This window comes from Phyllobates terribilis, unplaced genomic scaffold (assembly GCF_046119375.1).
Source record: "Phyllobates terribilis strain yellow unplaced genomic scaffold, ASM4611937v1 Scaffold_2__4_contigs__length_985480577, whole genome shotgun sequence".
In the NCBI taxonomy this organism is placed as follows: Eukaryota; Metazoa; Chordata; class Amphibia; order Anura; family Dendrobatidae; genus Phyllobates; species Phyllobates terribilis.
In genome coordinates, this window is record NW_027362762.1 from 90,415,371 (window position 1) to 90,433,896 (window position 18,526).

General features: G+C 42.0%; 2 protein-coding genes across 3 annotated transcripts in view; one reads left to right on the top strand and one right to left on the bottom strand.

Moving 5' to 3' along the window:
- Window positions 1-11,398, bottom strand: part of NPAT (nuclear protein, coactivator of histone transcription) — a 31,982-nt gene extending 20,584 nt beyond the window's left edge. For both annotated transcript variants that reach the window (XM_073662205.1, XM_073662204.1), the window contains exons 1-8: window positions 11,214-11,398; window positions 9,258-9,376; window positions 8,623-8,683; window positions 7,288-7,360; window positions 7,137-7,177; window positions 3,242-3,475; window positions 2,377-2,440; window positions 2,166-2,280 (exon numbers count right to left, since the gene is read on the bottom strand). In XM_073662205.1, coding sequence (XP_073518306.1) covers window positions 2,166-2,280; window positions 2,377-2,440; window positions 3,242-3,475; window positions 7,137-7,177; window positions 7,288-7,360; window positions 8,623-8,683; window positions 9,258-9,376; window positions 11,214-11,250 — 744 coding nt within the window. In that variant the 5' untranslated portion in view covers window positions 11,251-11,398. The remainder of the gene's footprint in view (window positions 1-2,165; window positions 2,281-2,376; window positions 2,441-3,241; window positions 3,476-7,136; window positions 7,178-7,287; window positions 7,361-8,622; window positions 8,684-9,257; window positions 9,377-11,213) is intronic.
- Window positions 11,399-14,261: 2,863 nt separating this feature from the next.
- Window positions 14,262-18,526, top strand: part of ATM (ATM serine/threonine kinase) — a 147,823-nt gene continuing 143,558 nt past the window's right edge. The window contains exon 1 of the mRNA XM_073662206.1: window positions 14,262-14,344. The gene's annotated coding sequence lies outside the window, so the exon portion shown is untranslated. The remainder of the gene's footprint in view (window positions 14,345-18,526) is intronic.

Genomic DNA, 18,526 nt, shown 5'->3' on the forward strand with positions numbered 1-18,526 from the left:
TTTTAATAATATATCTAATATATATATATATTATATATACACACACACATACATATATACACACATACACACACCCATACACATATTGCTCCATTGAAAATAAAAACAATTTAAAAATACATATATTTGGTATCGCTGTGTTCAGAAAATGCCTGATCTATCAAAGTATAAAGTAAATTAATCCGATTGGTAAATGGTGTAACAAGAAAAAAATCCAGAATTATGGGGTTATGTTGCCGCAACCTTGAAATAAAATGCAATAACAGGCGATCATAACATCGTATCTACCCCAAAATGGTATCAATATAAACGACAGCTCAGGGCGCAAATACTCAACTCTCACCCAGCCCCAGATCCCGGGGAGATTTTTCATGTAAATTTCCGTCTTTTGTTCTCTACAACTTAAAGAAAAAAAAACACCAAAAATCTATGTTTGATATCTGCGTATTCAAACTGACCTAGGGAATCATATTTCCAGGTCTGTGTTACCTTATACTGAACATAGTAATTGAAAAAAAGCAAAACAATTGTGGAGCTGCATTTCTATTTTTTTACAATTTCTCTCCACGTGGATTTTTTTCCCCGTTTTCGGGTACACTATATGGTAAAATCAAAGGTGTCATTCAAACGTACAACTCGTACCGCAAAAAACAAGCCCTTATACAGCTATATTGACAGAAAAATAAAAAAAATGTTATGGCTCTTGGCATAAGGGGAGGAAAAAAAAAAAAAATCACAGAAAATGGCTCGGGGGTGAAATGGCTGCAATGGCACAAATATGGCGCTGACAGCCCCGTGGGTCAGTGGTGCAAAGGGTTAAGTGCAGGAAAGATATGGCGCTCAAATTAGTCCCAGGGGAAATAGAGAGGGGTAACACAAGGAAAAACAGGGGCCTAGGGAGCCCCAGGGAGAAAAGGAGTGGGACACGTGGAGGAAGGAGATGGGTGTGGTGATAGGAAGATAATTCCCCTTCTGATGTATTCGGACACCAACTGGGTCCCCCCTTTAGTGGCCTCTCACAAATGTGGAGACACCAGCACTCCTCTGCGGCAGCTGCCATCAGCGATGGATGGCGTCTGCAAGTACAAGTGTATGGTGTCTCCTTCCCTGGATGACACCTAAGGTGGGGGACGGGTCAGTCACACCCAGTGAAGAGTAAAAAAAAACACATAGGAAAAAAATTAAAAAAGAAAATCACGCAGAACACCTGACACAGGTAGTGTCTGCCTCCTATGGGCGCTGGACCAAGACTGGGCTGCCTCGTGTCTAAGGAGATAGTCCACCAAGTGGAGCCAAGACTTTTCTCACCTACTGCGGAGCCTCCTAGTGGCAGGGTGTATACCCATGGTCCTGTATGCTATTAATAAGAATCAAAAATATATGAAGCAATTGTGTAAATAAAAAGCTTAGCTCGTCATGTTAAAAAAATACACCCCCACACAGCCCCACTGAAGGAAGAAAAATTTTACAAGTTTCAGATAAAAAAAACAAAAAAAAAAAACAAACTATACAAGTTTGGTACTGGAGTAATCGTACCGACATGGAGACTCATGTTGCCAGGTTATTTTTTACCCCACAATTAACACTTCTAATAAAACACCCCAAAAAAAAACCAAAACAATGGAGCTCCCCCCCCCACCCCAATTTGAGTGCTTGTAATTTTTGCCACAATTTTCTGTACATTTTATGGCGACATGACTAGTGTTTACCAAACTGAATGCTTGACAAGCCATAGTGGTTTAAGCGTTACATGTCTGGTGAATACAACACCTTGGATGAAGGTGGAGCGCTGCAGTTTTATTTATTGGATTGTAAAGGGGTTGTCCGGGACTTTTATATTGATGGCCGATCCTTATGACTTGTGCGCACATGGCCGTATTTTCGGCCGACAAAACATCAGATCGCACTCTGACCAATGTTATTCTATGGGGCACTGCATGTGCCATTTTTTCCTCAGAAAGAGCCAATATGAGAAAAATAAATAAAAATCATAGTATGCACGAGTTGCATCCGATATTAGGATCGCACTCGGCCATGCAAGTCAGTAAGTCTGTGGAAAACATCAGACTGCACTTGGATGACATCAGACTGACAGATTGGAGAAGATGGAGAAAAACGTGCAATTTATCATTAAAGAAAGCATCAAGCTAATCCAATCCACTTACAGGAAAGTCATTATCGATGATGGCCTGAAGGCCGTCTCCATTTTCACCCACATCCCCATCAGACGCTGCTGTAGTGGAGTTGAGCTGAGCCGCCCGTCTCCTCCTCTGAATATCTCTGCAAGAATTAAACATTATAATCAGTATCTACTATTTTATTACATCAAAAGGTAAAGGTAGTGTTATCATAGAAACGTAGGATAGATGAACTCACTGTTTACGTCTCACAGGAGAAGCGGTGGCTGCGGGCGGAGGTTTTTTGTGTGCGGCTTCGACAACTAAGCGAGAAAGGCAGATTATTAGTAATGTCATTTACGGATTTAGGTTCAGTAATGCTGTGCAGGTTTTATCAGTCTAATATCGTAAAAGCTGCCAAGCTTACTAGAAGATCATAATGTCAGGGGATGTGACTGTGCAGAGCTACCATGTGTGCGTACAAGACGCATATCCAATCTTCAGCGCACATCTATAGACTCTTCATGTGGATGTGAAAGGGAAAACAAGCAGCGCCACAAACATGGCGGCAGCGCCTCCAACGTGGCGGCAGCGCCCCCAACGCGGCGGAGCTTTCCAATTCATAAATCAAGTGCATTGGGGATTTGTTCACATTTGCATCAATGCTGATGTAACGTAAAGGATGCCACTGACGATAATGTGATCTGTGATGACATTTATGAAATTTTAGGGAGTATTAAACGTGTTGTCCAGGACTTTAACGCTGATGGTCTCTCCTTAGGACAGGTCATCAATGTCTGATCGGTGGGGTGCGACATGCAGCACCCCCCCATAGATCAGATGTTCCCGGTGCCAGGTACTGCACATTCGCCACCTATTCAAATCAATTGGGGGGTGAATGTGCAGTATCCGGCCACGGTCACTATTCAGTCAACGGTACTGTGCCGATGCCAACACCAGGAACAGCTAATTAACTCGGGGGTGCCGAGTGTCGCACACCCACCAACCAGACATTGATGACCTGTCCCAACGATAGGCCATCAATGTTACAGTCCTGGACAACCCCTTTAAAATCAGGAGTAATACACCAATCACTTTTGCTGTAAAGACATAGATGCACTCACGGCTGATGGAGGTAGAGTTACTGCTTTGTGCAGACGTCTCTGCTAGGTATGAAGAGCTGGCGTTGAGTTGTAAGGCACCTGGTGTGTGTAGAGGTCGTAAAACATACTGAGTTGCCATTATTGGGGTAGAGGTCTGCTGTATGGCAGGATGTGGATTCAGGGAACCTGAAACAGCCAGAGGGGAGGTCAGCATTCTCTGCCGTAATCGGTCATTTATCCCCTTTCGTGTCCGTGCTGTGGAGTCATAAAAAAAAAAAGAAGTTTTTTTTAATCCATTATTTTTAACATTTTAAAACAATTCACATAAAATAACAAGGAAGTCGGAGTCCATGTGATTTACTGAGAACAGGAAAAGGTACATCGTAAGTTGAAATAATCGAATAAAGAATAAACAGTTAATTTGTCAGATGAAATAGAAGAGCAGAATAATTGCACTGCAGTAAAAACACTCCTGATCCAGATTTCCTCTTGTGGCGTAATGTAAAGGCAGATAAATGATGATCAATTTCCAAGTGTATTCCTATCTCAGAAAGTTGATGGCCATCTCTTAAAGGGAATCTGTCAGCAGGTTTAACCTACATCTGAGAGCAGCATAATGTATGAAAAAAAAAAAAAAGAGAGTCCCTGATTCCAGCGATGTGTCACTTAGTTTACTGGATGTTGCAGAGCTCAGAAAGCCGCCCACACCTCTCTGTGTACAGTGTATAGTGACAGGGAGCTGCTAATCAGTGCTGGGGGTGGAGTCGGACCAGGGATCATGAGCGCTGTAGTCCAGGCAGTGATAATCTCCTGCTGATAAATCATTCATTGTATTGAAACAACATCACACAGCCTAATAAGTGACATCACTGAAATGCAGAGGCTCGGCCCCTACCTCATGCTACCCTCAGATTACATAGAAAAAAACCTGCTGTTAGATTCCCTTTAAAGTTGTTTTTTCATTATTTTAAATGTAAAGAGCTTGGAAAAAAACAGAACGTTTTCAATATGCTTATTAAAAATCCTCTTCGTTCTCAAGAATGGAGTGATTTTTAATTTATGGCTTGTTGCCTAGGTTACAGGCCACCTCTCTCTGAACTCTATCAGTCTCTAGAGATCGCGAGCGATGCTCTGAAGCTGGCAGGATTGTTGGATCTGAATTTCCTCAGTCCTCCTGCTCTCCTCTGCTGGTGGAAGCATTGGAGAGTTCACAGTTCGCCAGTGATTCAACTATATCGCTGGTCCAAACCGTGTTATCAGGAGCACAGGAAGCCGTCAGGCCGAGGAGCAGTGCACTCCTCCAGACCGAAGAGGAGAACAACCCTTTAATAATAACTTAAATCAGATCAATCAGACTCCAAAAGATCTTAATAATTAAGTGACAGCAGCGAAACTTCCCCCTTCACACTTTCTTAGCAGCACCCCCTGCCAACAACTGATCTAGCACCATTCACTCAAATGGAGCTGTAGAGTAACACAAGGCAGAGCACGCCCTTGTGAACAGAGGTGGGAAACACATTAAGGATTAGCAGTGTGCACCCTTCATGAGACCATGCAAAGAGGTTGGACACCTATTAATCATTAAAAGAGTGGTCCAGCACGTAAATTTTCTAAATATCTATCCTTACACCCTAACCACTTTTGTAATTTGCTTTATTACACAACACCCTACACTTTTCCCTAAATAGGTGTTTTTTCTGTACTTACTATGTTTCGTTTAAGAGGCGTCCCAAACGTGTAGTCACAGGAGGCTGGTGCTGCACTTGCTCCCCGCAGCATACATCACCCCTCCTGAAACAGGACGTCATAAGGGGGGCAGCGCTGCAGTTACTTACTAGCTTCTTGCATGACTGCCCTCTGAAGTTGTCCTGGATCCTGGATGCTGTGGGAGAGGCGAGTGTAGAGTCGGCACTCTACTTCTATCTTGGCCACCGTAGTTAATGAATCGTCAGCAGGGGGTAGTGCTAGAAGCAGTGAGTAATACCAGCGCCACCCACTAATGAGGATTTGTTTGAGGGTAGTGCTGGTTTCAAACACTGCTTCTTTCTCCACTGCCTGCTGACGACTTTCACAGAAGCTACGGCGGTAGAAGAGTGCCGGCGCTGCACTCACATCTGCCACAGCGTCCATCACCCAGGACATCTTCAGAGGGGGTGGCGATGCCAGAAACTAGTAAACTAGTAAACAACTACAGTGCTCCCTGTGACTCCAAAGGGGACGATGGACGCTGCAGAGAGTGAGTGTAGCCTCAGCCTCCAGTGACATCACGTTTGAGACTCCTGTCAAATAAAACGTCAAAGGAAGTGCAGTAAGAAAAAAAAAAAAAAAAACACAGGGATTAGCTAGACACGGAGAAGTGTAAGGTATTGTGTAATATAGCAAATTACAAAAGTGGTTAGGGTGCAAGGATAAATAATTAGAAAGAGAAACATTTAAGGTGCTCCTTTTAGGTTAACGGATATCCTAGTAATATTCAATCACCTACTGAGGTGGGAATACCACTTTAAACTCGAGCTAGCATGTACCTACTAAGGGGTTGTCTTCGTGAAGAAATATACTTAAAGGGAATCTGTCACCACTTTGGAGTTATCAGACCTCTACTATGGGCATACAGGATATAGAGAAGTAAATCTATACATACCAGTATGGCCCATAGTAGAGGTCTGATTGCAGAGAAAAGCGCTTTAATCAAATTCTCACATAGAGCGCGCTTTGCTTCATCCCAGCCCCGTCTGCCTGTGCGCTGCGCTGCAGGGTTCTATTGCGCAGGCGCCGGGAAGTGACAGTGACTCCCCGACTCTTGCGCAATAGAAAACTTCAGCGCAGTGCACAGAGACGGGCCGGGAGGAAGCAAAGTGAGCTCTATGTGAGCGGCGCTTTGCGCATGCCTGGAAATACAGTGCAGGTCACAGGGCCCTGTGACGTGCGGGGGGGGAGGGTTTATGATAACTAAGCATATAGGCGGGGATAATAAGCACATATGCGGGGATTGCTTGGCATCCCCTGGACACCAAGCCTGTACAAAATAGAATTGATTAAAGCGCTTTTCTCTGCAATCAATCCTCTACTATGGGCCATACAGGTATGTATAGATTTACTTTTCTATACCCTGTATTGCCCATAGTAGAGGTCTGATAACTCCAAAGTGATGACAGATTCCCTTTAAAAAGAAAGTGTCATCATAAGATGACCAAATGTTTATAACCAGGCTTATATGTACCTTTTTCCTATCACAATCTGTATATAAAAATAGTAATCTTGCAATTTACAAACTGGCCACTGTGGCTATCTTGGACTCGCTTCTGGTCTTTTCAGAAGCTTCATTATCATCGGAGACAGGATTACAATGATAGGAAACTCCTCTATATACAGCTAATCATACAGGACCCAACAATCACAAGCTATGCACCACCTCCCTTCACAAAGGCCTTTGCACACACTCATAAGCACAAGACATAGGGTCAGAGTCAGTCAAGTGGCCAATGTACATGTATTTCCTGAAACATCTGGAAGTTAGATTCTATAAAAAGCCCCAGCGGTCAGAACAAGATTTCTAATTTTTATTTTTCATGTAGATTTTGATATAGGCAAAACATTTTTTTTTTTTTTTAAAAAAGCACTGCCAAATGTAAAAAAATATACATTTAAACACAAAAAATAATATAACAGATTGTGTCATCAGAAAACACTCACTTTAAAGTTGTACAATGTCCTATAATGAAAGCAATGAATCACTATTTGCAAAATTGAGTGAATGATGGCTCCATACAGACATGAGCTGACCTGGTCCTGCCTGCACAGCTGCGCAGCTTGTTCCTGTGTATTACTGGCAAGCAGGAAAGCAGAGAAATCTGTGCTGCTGAGCAGAGGATTGTGTAAAACATTAACACGTCGATAATTAGCACAGCTCACTTACCTCTTTGATGGCTGTTAAAAGCTGCCGATTCTTGCATGGACCTGGCAGGTAAAGACGTCAGATTAAATTATAATTTATTACATAGGATCACATATAATAGTGTGAGATACTTATTTCATACAATATAATGCGGTATGATGTATAAGTATACCTGATCTGGGATAGAGTGAGGTCCAGCTTCTTCCACAGAGACGACATCATGAATGGGACTTCTGCTTGATTCTCTGAACAAGAGGTTTCAAGTAAATTCAGTGAGATTTATTTGGATGTATAATTGGGTATAAACCAGTCAGATTGGAAAATTTTAGGGCAGGTGCAGACGAGCGTATTTTCGGTCTCCGTGCGATAAGACCAGACATAGGATCACACCAGAATCAATGTTATGCTATGGGCCATGCACATGTTCGATATTTTCCTCGAGCAGAACCGGTCCGAGGAAAAAAAAAAAAATCGCTGCATGCCCGAGTTTGATCCAATATTCGGATTGCATTGGGCCATGCAAGTCAATGAGTGCGTGGGAAACATCATACGGAACTCGGATGACATCTGAGTGCAGTCCGATTTTCTTGGCCTCACGGAATGGAGAACATGGACACATTTTTTTTCTCCATCTTCTGTTTATCCGAGAGAATCGGATCACACTGTGCTCACACGTGTCATTTGCACAATTCTCTCGGATGAGACAATCTATGGTCGTCTGCACCTGCCCTGAAGCGACGTTCACGCGTTCAGTATTTTACATCAGTATTTGTAAGCCAAAACCAGGAGTGGAACAGAGGAAAAGTATAATAGAAACACGTCACCACTTCTGCATTTTTTCGCCCACTTCTGATTTTGGCTTAAAAATACTGATGTTAAATACTTAAGGTGTGAACGTGGCCTTATAGTGACTTGTACAATTGTTTCCCAGTAATAGATTGATCAGACCACCAGGTACAGACGTTAGCAGTTACCCATCTCGTGTTACCAGCACTTTTGTGGATACTTGAGCACGGAGTCTTAATCTTGTGGCAAGAACATGGGCGCAAAATGTTATTAAATATTGGCTATTTCTTTATTTTATCAGTAGACTCCATCACTTGGGTGGTGCACGCTGGTCCTCCAGCGATCGCATGCTGTCCATCATTCATGTGACTGCAGCAACCAATCATTAATCTCAAGGGTGACAGTTGCTTGTTCAGGACATGACCACTGATTGCCTGCAGCGGTCATATGAATAGACAGCATATGATCATTGCAGAGTGCGCTGAAGCCGTGACACCAAAGCAGGAGGGGACTCCATAGGTAAGTAATATTTACTTATTTTATAACATTGCCCATATTTGAGCAAGTTTTGTAAAATCCCCAAAATCCTTATGTAAATTATAAAATAGTGAATCAAAAATCCTAATGGTATAAAATGACATCTTTCATGTAAATCCTTCATCAAATCAAGAGTCTTAATATACCCATAGTGTACAAGAGGAAAAGCTTCAATCACACTCACCCTTTGCCTTCATGGTTATATATTCATTTAAAATTGTAGTCAGGTTTTTTCCGAAGAGGGACTGAAAAGGAGAGAATATTACACTGGTAAATGAGCTTCACATAAAATCACTCCCAGCCTAGACTGCCTTTTACCATTAGCTAAAACCAGTAAGGCTGCAATCACACGTGGAGATTCTGGAGCTAAACACAAAAGTGGATACAAAACAGAGGCAAAGTATTGGCTCATCCTTTATCCCTTTCCTTCTTTTTCAATCCACTCCTGGCATTGACGCAAGAAACTACATGTATGATTTACTGCCTGCACCGCCCCGGCAGAGGAGGCCAGACCACCCAACAACAAGCAGTTTAAAAGGGGTAAAATGTTTGGTCAAACCAAGCACAGCCATGCGGTGCACCCTTGGCATCACCAAGCAGTTACCCGTGTGTCCACTTGTTTTCCTATCTCTGGCCTCCTGTAAAAACTAGGAGTTCTCAATTGACGAAAACTAGGATGGAGATAAAGGCAAAACAAGCGGTTAAGAAAGTGCACTGAAACGCTGGTCCACATTACGGGCGCACCAAGAGGATGTGCTTGGTTTGAACTGTAGTTTTGAGCTGATAGACTCCATATAAAACGATTAAAATAATTCTTACTAGCAAGCATCCTGGGATGGTGCCATCTTCTGTGTGATGCTCGGCATACTCCTTGAGATTCGGACTTTCTGAGACAAAAGATTGGCAGGTAGACATGAGCTTTTCTTGCTGCAAGTAACCTAAAATAAAAACCACATTGTAAGTCGGAAAAGCAAAAACAGACTGCGACCGAGGTTACTAGCAAGTGCGCAGGCACCCCTATGGTTTAAGCTCTGCCTGCAACAGGGAAGAGCGTTGTGTGCAGGCGCGAGCCGGCAACGTCGCCCAGCTACGTGGATGACGCAGGAGGCGCGAGCCGGCAACGTCACCCAGCTACGTGGATGACGCAGGAGGCGCGAGCCGGCAACGTCACCCAGCTACGTGGATGACGTTGCCGGCGTCAGCTATGTGGATGACGCAGGAGGCGCGAGCCGGCAATGTCGCCAAGCTATGTGGATGACGCAGGTGGTGTCAATCAGAGCAGGAGGACAGTGAGCAGTAGCCGTGATGAGGGATAGAGACTGCAGAAAGGACGCCTACTGGACCGGACTGACACGATTTCATAGAGCGTAGGAGACTTTCAAAAGGTTTTTGGAGGGTATACAGGGGGAATCAGGGGATTATATACCCCTCCATGGAACGCAGCACAGGCACTGATCTTATATAAGACATGAAAAAACTGGTGACAGGTTCACTTTAAATGGTCGCTCACATGAGCATATACATCAGACGGGTGCTATCCGACGTTTTATTGGACAGCACTCGGACCTATGTCATTCTATGGGGCAGTGCTGATTAGCGTTTTTTATAGGGATGGAATCGATCTATGAAAAAAAAAAATTGCAACAAATCATTCAAGTTTATTTCCAAGTATAATTTACATTATCCGATTCTCTTGCATGAGAGATTCCACACTCGTGTGAGCCCTAAACCTCATTAACCCGTCAGCCTTTAGCTTACAGGTGCTTTCCATATTTCCTCACAGACAGCACTCGTATCTAGGAGTCTGTTCACATGTACGGGACTTTTTCAAGGACCAAGTGGTCCACGCAACATCACGGAGACATGTCTGGTATTGGTGAAAAGTGACGGATCAAAATCGGCAATACAAGTCTAGAGATCCGTGAACAGTAATTGGCCAGCACTTGGATGCCATTTGTGTGCTGTCCATTTTTTTAAAAAATTAATAGAATCTTATTTTTTTTTTTTTGTTTCTCATCTGAGAAAATGTGACGAAACTCGGACCAAACTGTGACGAAACTTGATAAAAGGACACTAATAAAACCGGACCTATTTTCTCATATGAGAAAATCCCTGATGCCTTAATGAGCCCTTAGATGGATCAGAAGATGGCATCACAAACCACTTTTTTTTTAAAAAATTTATAATAGTTAAAAAAAATATTTAAGCCGCCACGAACACGATTAAAAAAAAAAAAAAAATTTTAATTGTTGTACTGATCTGATGAATTTTGTCTCCAGGTAATTTCTGCCAGAAAAAAAGAACACACAGAAGAACAAAAGTCAAATTGCATATTTTTTTTTTTTTTTAAAGTAAATTGAATGGTAAATTACAATAGTCTAGCAAAAAAAAAAAATACAAAAAAATCCCCTAGGGGGTATATCTGAGAACCAAATGTTACGGCTCTTCGGCCAAAAATAAGCAATACAAGAAAATAAGTACAAAATTAAAAAATTGGGCGCTTGCATATAAGAAGACTGACAGCAAGCGGAGATCTTATACAAGAAGAATTGACACAAGGAGTATTAGAGACGTACAGAAGCAGCTATTACATAGGAGGGGAGAGCAGGGGGGATCCGCACATGCTGGGAGTTGTAGTTGCCCACGAGGCACGTGCGGGTCACCACGTACACGGGAGGTGACAGGTGTCCGTATATAAACAGACGCAATGGCGGAGGAGGCCGCTGGGTAATGACATGTACGGGGCAGTATGGGGCCCGTGCAGGGAGCACTCACCCAGAACCAGCCGGGCCACATCGGAAGGAAGCAGCATGGCGACCCCTCCTGAGGGGCATCCGAGACGTCAGACTCTGCCCGGAGCCTCTCCCCAAACTCACAGCCCCGTCCCGTCCGTCAGTGGGCAGCTTCTCCCGCGCTGCTGGGTGGTGTCACACTCTAAAACGTCCCCAGCGAGAGCAGCGCTCGGAGTTCCGGTTGAGCGCAGTTCCGCTCAGAAGACTGTAATGACTGGAAAATATAGAATTATTAATGACAATTTCTGTGGCCGAGCTGCTAGTTATACTGTGTGGTGCTATCACAGGCTGCAGGGGAATCCACTGACACATAAATAATGGAGAACTGCATAAATAGCAATTCCTTCATATAGTGTCATGCTAATATCCCAGGATAATGGTCCCATCAGCTCTTCCTCTTTCCATAATTCTGCTCTCAACTAAATAAACCACAAGTCTAAAGACATTTCTCCAATCTTCTCAATAAACACTCAAATGGCAGCCGCGGACGTGTGAGCAGCCCCACACTATAAGGCCACATTCACACGTTCAGTATTTGGTCAGTTTTTTACCTCAGTATTTGTAAGCCAGAACCAGGAGTGGGTGATAAATGCAGAAGTGGTGATGTGTTTCTATTATACTTTTTCTCTGATTGTTTCACTCCTGGTTTTGGCTTAAAAATACTGATGTAAAATACTGACCAAATACTGAACGTGTGAACGTGGTCTTATAGTGTGTGGGGCTGTTCACACATCCGTATATCTTTGCAGACCGTGTATCCGCACCAAATACATGACCGTTTTCTATCAAGTAACAGATCAAACTCAACAGTAGAGTCAGTAAAGAGGAAAGGTGAAGAAAGAGAACAAAAGAGAAAAGAAGGAAACTGTGTGGAAACTGCTTCGAATTGTAAAGGAAACCTTCATAAGACTGTGTACCCGCTATCTAATGTATACATTCCTTATCAAGTTCTCATTCAGTAAAAAGTTTATTTTTAACTGGTGGTCTCCCTCATTGAACTGTCCAACATCGTGTCCTGGCAAACCAGCAACATCGGTCACATGTGGCCTGCAAGGGCGTAGCGTCCTCACAGCACAAGTCCATACACCAGGACCCCCAACATTGTGCCGAGGCACAACAGACAAGTACCTTCCCCATGGCTACCACCCCGCTCCAACATGGCAACATCTCATCTGAAAAAATAGATGAGACTAGTGCTTGCTTGATACACTCAAAATAATGGCAGAGAAGACCATGGTAGACCTATTTAGGCTTGCACAAGATCCTACGATTCATCCATCAAGTCACCATGGGTCGAAATTGAGGTGAAGTCTGTTAATAACAATAAGAATAATAATGCAAGACCTTATGTGTCCATGGTTACGACCACTGATATACTGACAGCTAGTTGTTAGTGGTCGTAACCATGGACACATAAGGTTCTGCAATTCCATGCACATGAGGAAAGTGAATCAGAAAAACTAGAATACATATCTAATTGGAGGTATTTGCTAATAATATTATTATTACACCAACTACTTATTGGGATAGGTTCTTGTAGCTGAGAATACCCCTTTAAGTTCCCATGATGAGTTTTTCATGCTACATATTTTTGCTGTGTAACAGCCTTTCCATCAATGTGGATGAGATTTATAGAAATCTCAGGCCCACTGTGCTTTATTTTGTTTTACGCAGCGTAAACTGAACTGCAGTGCGTTGCCGAAATGCGCAACATGGCAATTTCTCTTGCTGTAAATATGTGAGTTTTTTTTTTTTTTGTGGATTTTACCCACAGACTTGAATGAGGTGAGGAAAATCCGCAGGTAAAAAAAAAGTCGCATATGCAGCAGAAACGCACTAAAAACGCATGTGCTCCGAACATGACTATATCAATAACGTTTTATCAAAGCCAAGTAATGAAGTATCCAAAACAAAGCAGCTTTATTTAAAACACAGCATAAAAAAAGATAAAATCCGCAACCGAAAAAAAAACCAACAAGATAAAAACACGTGAATAAACCCACTAAAAAGGCAATGAAAGACCGCAAGTAACCTAGCTAAGGGTATGGTCACACAGTGCTTTCTTACAGCGTTTTTTATAGCAAAAAGATGCCGTGTTGGCAGGAAAAACACTGCATTCATCTCGTGTGTTTTTGAGTTTTTGATGTTTTTTTTTTTAATCCGTTCATTTGATTGGGTAGAAACCATAGCAAAATCTTTTAAAAAAATGACATATTATGGTTTAAAAAAAAAACAAAACACACTGCAGCTTAAAAACGCAATCAAAGAAACTGGACCGTGTGAATGAGATTTTAGAAATCTAATTTATTTTGCTGCTACCATAAAATGCTATGGTTATTTTTTTCTGCATGAAAAAAAAAATACAGGAAAAATCTCGAGGTGTGAACAAGCCCTAACGCTGTGGTCCTTGATGACATTCAGGAAGGCAAGTGACTGGTGACTTGGGTACAAAATCAAGCCGCTTGGGCGAAGTCGCATCGTAGTCACGTTAGATGGCCACATTGGCCGTCACTTAAGCATAGCCCTTGGCCACGGTAATATCGCTAGTTTTTTGTTTGTTCCATTATAAAAAAAGAAACTCAGAAAAACAAAAATGACGGCCTGTCAGATCCGCCATAACAGGCACAACGCCGCCTTGGTATCAATCATATTACTAGAAAGTCAGTGCAGCGCTCTGCCATTATGGAGGAAATGTCTTGTAATTTTTATTTTTGTTATTCTTTTAAGGGGTTGTCGGTGTCCTGTGGGTGTACAGGACTCTGGACATAATGATGTACATTTATCTGAAGGGTCTAAAAGGAAAATTGTCTGTTGCCTGTAGCAACCAATCATAACACAGCTTTCATTTTACCAGAACTGTTTCTAACATGAAAGCTGCGATCTGATTGGTTGCTTTGGGCAACAAAGACAGCGTTGATCAGTGAGTGTGGTTGAGTATACATGAGCTGTATCTATGGTTGTTATAGTAGGTATCGATATGTAGTCTCTGCATTTTGACCATATTACTTTACAACAAAGCTGAGCGCCACCCGCTGGTCAGAGGGAAAAGTGAAAGTGGCGGAAGGCTTTGAGTGTGACACCGCAGCAGACAGCGTGGAGGAGACGGCAGGAGAGGTATACAGGGGCTGCTGGCCGGGGATCGGGGTGTCTGTCCCTGTGGGGGAGCAGACATTGGGCACACCAGCTGTGCAGAGTGCTGTATACTTATATACAGCAGTGCCAGCACAGTGACCGCAGGGAGGGAAGTTTCCATTGCACGGTGCTGTTTACTGTACTTGTTACATTGTAGAGAGATGTTTATGATGCTTGTTTATTGATTGTTTAGCAGAACTGTCATAGGGATTTCCCATGAAGAGCATGACTGGCAGGCAGCCTGGTAATAATTACTGAGGGTCCTGCTGATACGGGGGGCTGAGCCCCTCTGGTGCACACTGATGGCTCGTCTGGTTATGCTTGTCATAGGGAATATAGGTAAAAGAGACACGTCTGAATGTTTTGATTTTCTTTTTATTCGGTCACTTTTCATTAGTGCGCTGGATCCAATTCTCATACTTGCGTCCATTTTTACCATCAGTGTGGCGTCCGTTTGTGTGGTAAGAAAAAAGGAATCCAAACTTTTTCTGAAGGGGTTATCCGGGACTTTAACATTGATGACCTAGGATAGGTCATCACTGTCTCATCGATGCGACATCTGCCCCACCCCGCCGCCGATCAGCTATTCCCAAAGCTGCTCTGCGGAATAGTGGCCGCGGCCCGGTCCTGCACATTCACCACCTATTCAAATCAATAGGGGACTGGTGTGCAGTATCCAGCCGTGGCCACTATTCCTCAGAGCAGTTCCAGTCTCCGCTGACTTTGTCAATAGCTGATTAGCGGGAGTGGATGGTGTCTGACCCCCATTGATCAGACAGTGATGACCTATTAGTAGGATAGGCCATCAGTGTTAAAGTATTGGACAACCCCTTTAAATAGTTAAAAATGGACAACACTTGGATGACCCATGTCTTGTCTCTCTGTGCATGTTTTTTTTTTTTTATATAGATCCATTGATTTCAATGGGAAAAGTTGAGCCGTGACTCGGGTCAAAACCAGATAAATATTATTATTTTATTTTTGGAGGGGGTTAATGGTGGACACTAGATCTGCAAAAAAAACAAAACACAGATATGTGAACAGCTCCATAGAAATTTAGGCCTTATTCACACAAGCATGCCTGTTTTACGTCTCAAAAAAAAAAGACCCTTGTGTGCTGTCAATTTTTTTGCGTTTTTTTTTTAAATTCATAAATCCTTTCACTTAAATGGGAGAGTTCTGTCCGCAAAACTGAGCGTAGCAGGACATGTCTTATTTTTTGTGTACTGCATAGAAATAATCGCCCATGGGAATAGCCCTGTAGAAGATAATAAAAGGATTATTATTAATGTGTCCTCGAAAAAATTGATGTCTGAATATTGTCTTAGGAGTTCTGAGTGTTTTCCCTAGGTAACATGGCCAGATCTATTACTGAAGCCTTTTTACAATTGCGGCTGATTCACTGGTTCTGGGTTTCTTTTTTTTGGTATACGCCTGGTTGGTTGAAGGGAAAATTTGCAGCATTATTACCCGGGGGGCATAAGTTTGGAATGGAGATGCACAAAAGAAAAACTATTCCAGAATCGTTGGGGAAGCAACAATTAGAGAAGATATTCAGTATAAATAAAAAAATCCAGTGTAAGTTCGTTTTTAAAGCGAATTTGCAATTTTTCCCGTTCTGTCCCAATGAGAAAAACAATTCTGGCTAATCTTTTCTTATGGCCCTGCGTTGTGTCATTCTCCTGCTATTCCCCCTTCGAAGTTTATGAATAAATTGACAACTGAATGTTACTATTCTCCAACACTGCTATTATTAGACCATGTGAGATTAAGCAGCAATCCCCCCCTCCCCAATGGTAACAATCATATATCAGTTTATTCATTCATTTCCAGTAGGAACAGCCGAGGACTGAGTCCTTTTTTTTGTTAGCAGGATGAGTGGGCTGCCCTCACTGCAGTGCTTGACTTTTATCAGAAATATATCTGTTTCTATTGCTGGAGTGTGACTTTTGTTGGGATCCTTCCAAGGAGAGGAGATCTGACTTTTGCTGCTGTCTCCTTGTTTGCACCGTGACTCATATTTATATAGAGATTTTGTCATAGACTCGATCCAGTGAGCCTGGAGGCCTTTGCTTTAGGAGAATGCATTTTCCTTTCCCGGTGCCATACAATGTGACAATTGCTTTATTATAAAGCTGATAGATTTTCGGACGTCAACCTTATAATGATGCATTGTATTCCCTGAGATGTTGTTCTGCAACATTCAATTGCAGTGGTATGCAAAACTATTCACCCCCCCCCCCTTGGCGTATAACCTATTTTGTTACATTACAATTTGTATTTAAATATTCTTGTAATCTGATTTGTGTGCGATGCATCAGCACAAAATAGTCTAAGTTGGTGAAGTGAGAAAAATGTAGGCATAAATTACATTTATGGGATCAAATAACTAAAAATTGGCATGTGCATACAGTGGCATGTAAAAGTTTGGGCACCCCTGGTCAAAATTACTGTTATTATGAACAGTTAAGGAAGTTGAAGATGAAATGATCCCTAAAAGGCCTAAAGTTAAAGATGACACATTTCATTTGTATTGTAGGCAAAAAAAAAAAAATATGGTCATTTTTTTTACATTTTAGAAATTACAAAAAGGAAAATGGGCCGATGCAAAAGTTTAGGCACTCTTGGAGAGTTGTGTGCTCAGTTAACTTTGACCAAGGTTTCAGACCTTAATTAGCCTTCTGGGTTGTGGCTTGTTCACTATCATCATTAGGAAAGGCCAGGTAATACAAATTTGCCAACTTTATACAAACCCAGCCTCCTTTTAAGCTTGTGCCAAAAAACAGCAGCCATTGGTTCTTCTAAGCAGCTGCCTAGCACTCAGAAAATGAACATGGTGGAGGCCCACAAAGCAGGAGAAGGCTATAAGAAGATAGCAAAGCGTTTTCAAGTTGCCCTTTCCTCAGTTCAAAATGTCATTAAGAAATGGCAGTTACCAGGAACAGTGGAGGTCAAGATAACGTCTGGAAGACCCAACAAAATTTCAGTGAGAGCTGCTCATAGGATTGCTAGAGAGGCAAATCAGGACCCTCTCTTGGCTACAAAAGACCTTCAGAAAGATTTAGCAGACTCTGTAGTTGTGGTACATTATTCTACTGTTCAGAGACAGCTGCACAAATTTGTGCTTCATGGAAGAGTCATCAGAAGAAAACCTCTCCTGTGTCCTCACCATAATATTCAGCGGCAGAAGTATGAAAAAGATCATCTAAACAAGCCTGATGCATTTTGGAAACAAGTCCTGTGGACTGATGAGGTTAAAATAAAACTCTTTTGCCACAATGATCAAAGGTATATGTGGAGGAAAAAGGGAACAGAATTTCAGGAAAAGAACATCTCGCCAACCGTTAAGCATGGGGGTGGATCAATCATGCTTTGGGGTTGTGTTGCAGCCAATGGCACAGGGAACATTTCACAGATAGAGGGAAGAATGGATTCAGTGAAATTGAAACAAATTCTTGATGGAAACTTAACACCATCTGTAAAAAAAGCTGAAGTTGAAAAGAGGATGGCTTCTACAAATGGATAATGATCCTAAACACACATCAAGATCCACAAAAGGCGCAAGCTGAAGGTTTTACAATGGCCCTCACAGTCCCCTGTTCTGAACATCAATGAAAATATGTTGCTAGACCTCAAAATAACAGTGCATGGAAGACAACCCAGAAATCTCACAGAACCGGAAGAATTTTCCAAGGAAGAATGGATGAAAATCCCTCAAACAAGAATTGAAAGACTCTTGTCTGGCTGCAAAAAGCGTCTACAAGCTGTGATACTATCAAAATGTGGCGCTACTAGGTACTAACCATAACAAAATGAATAAACCTACAAATATATCATGAGCAAGAGGTACTATAGCCACAATTTGCACAAAAAAGACTAAACCGATAGAAAAAAAAGTGCAAGGCATATAGATATGAATAAAAATATAATTTTATTACAACATGAATTAAAATTTAATAATCTAAAAAACATATACATGTCACAAGACATTCATAACAACATAATAGACCCACAATATATACAATCATATGTTACAGACAGATACGAATGTAATAAAGGTATTGAGGTACAATAGATGTAAATAGTAATTAAAATAAGATCAATTACCACAGGATAATTTAGTATATTTTCATAAGTATTTAGTGTATACGACGAAGCTAGATG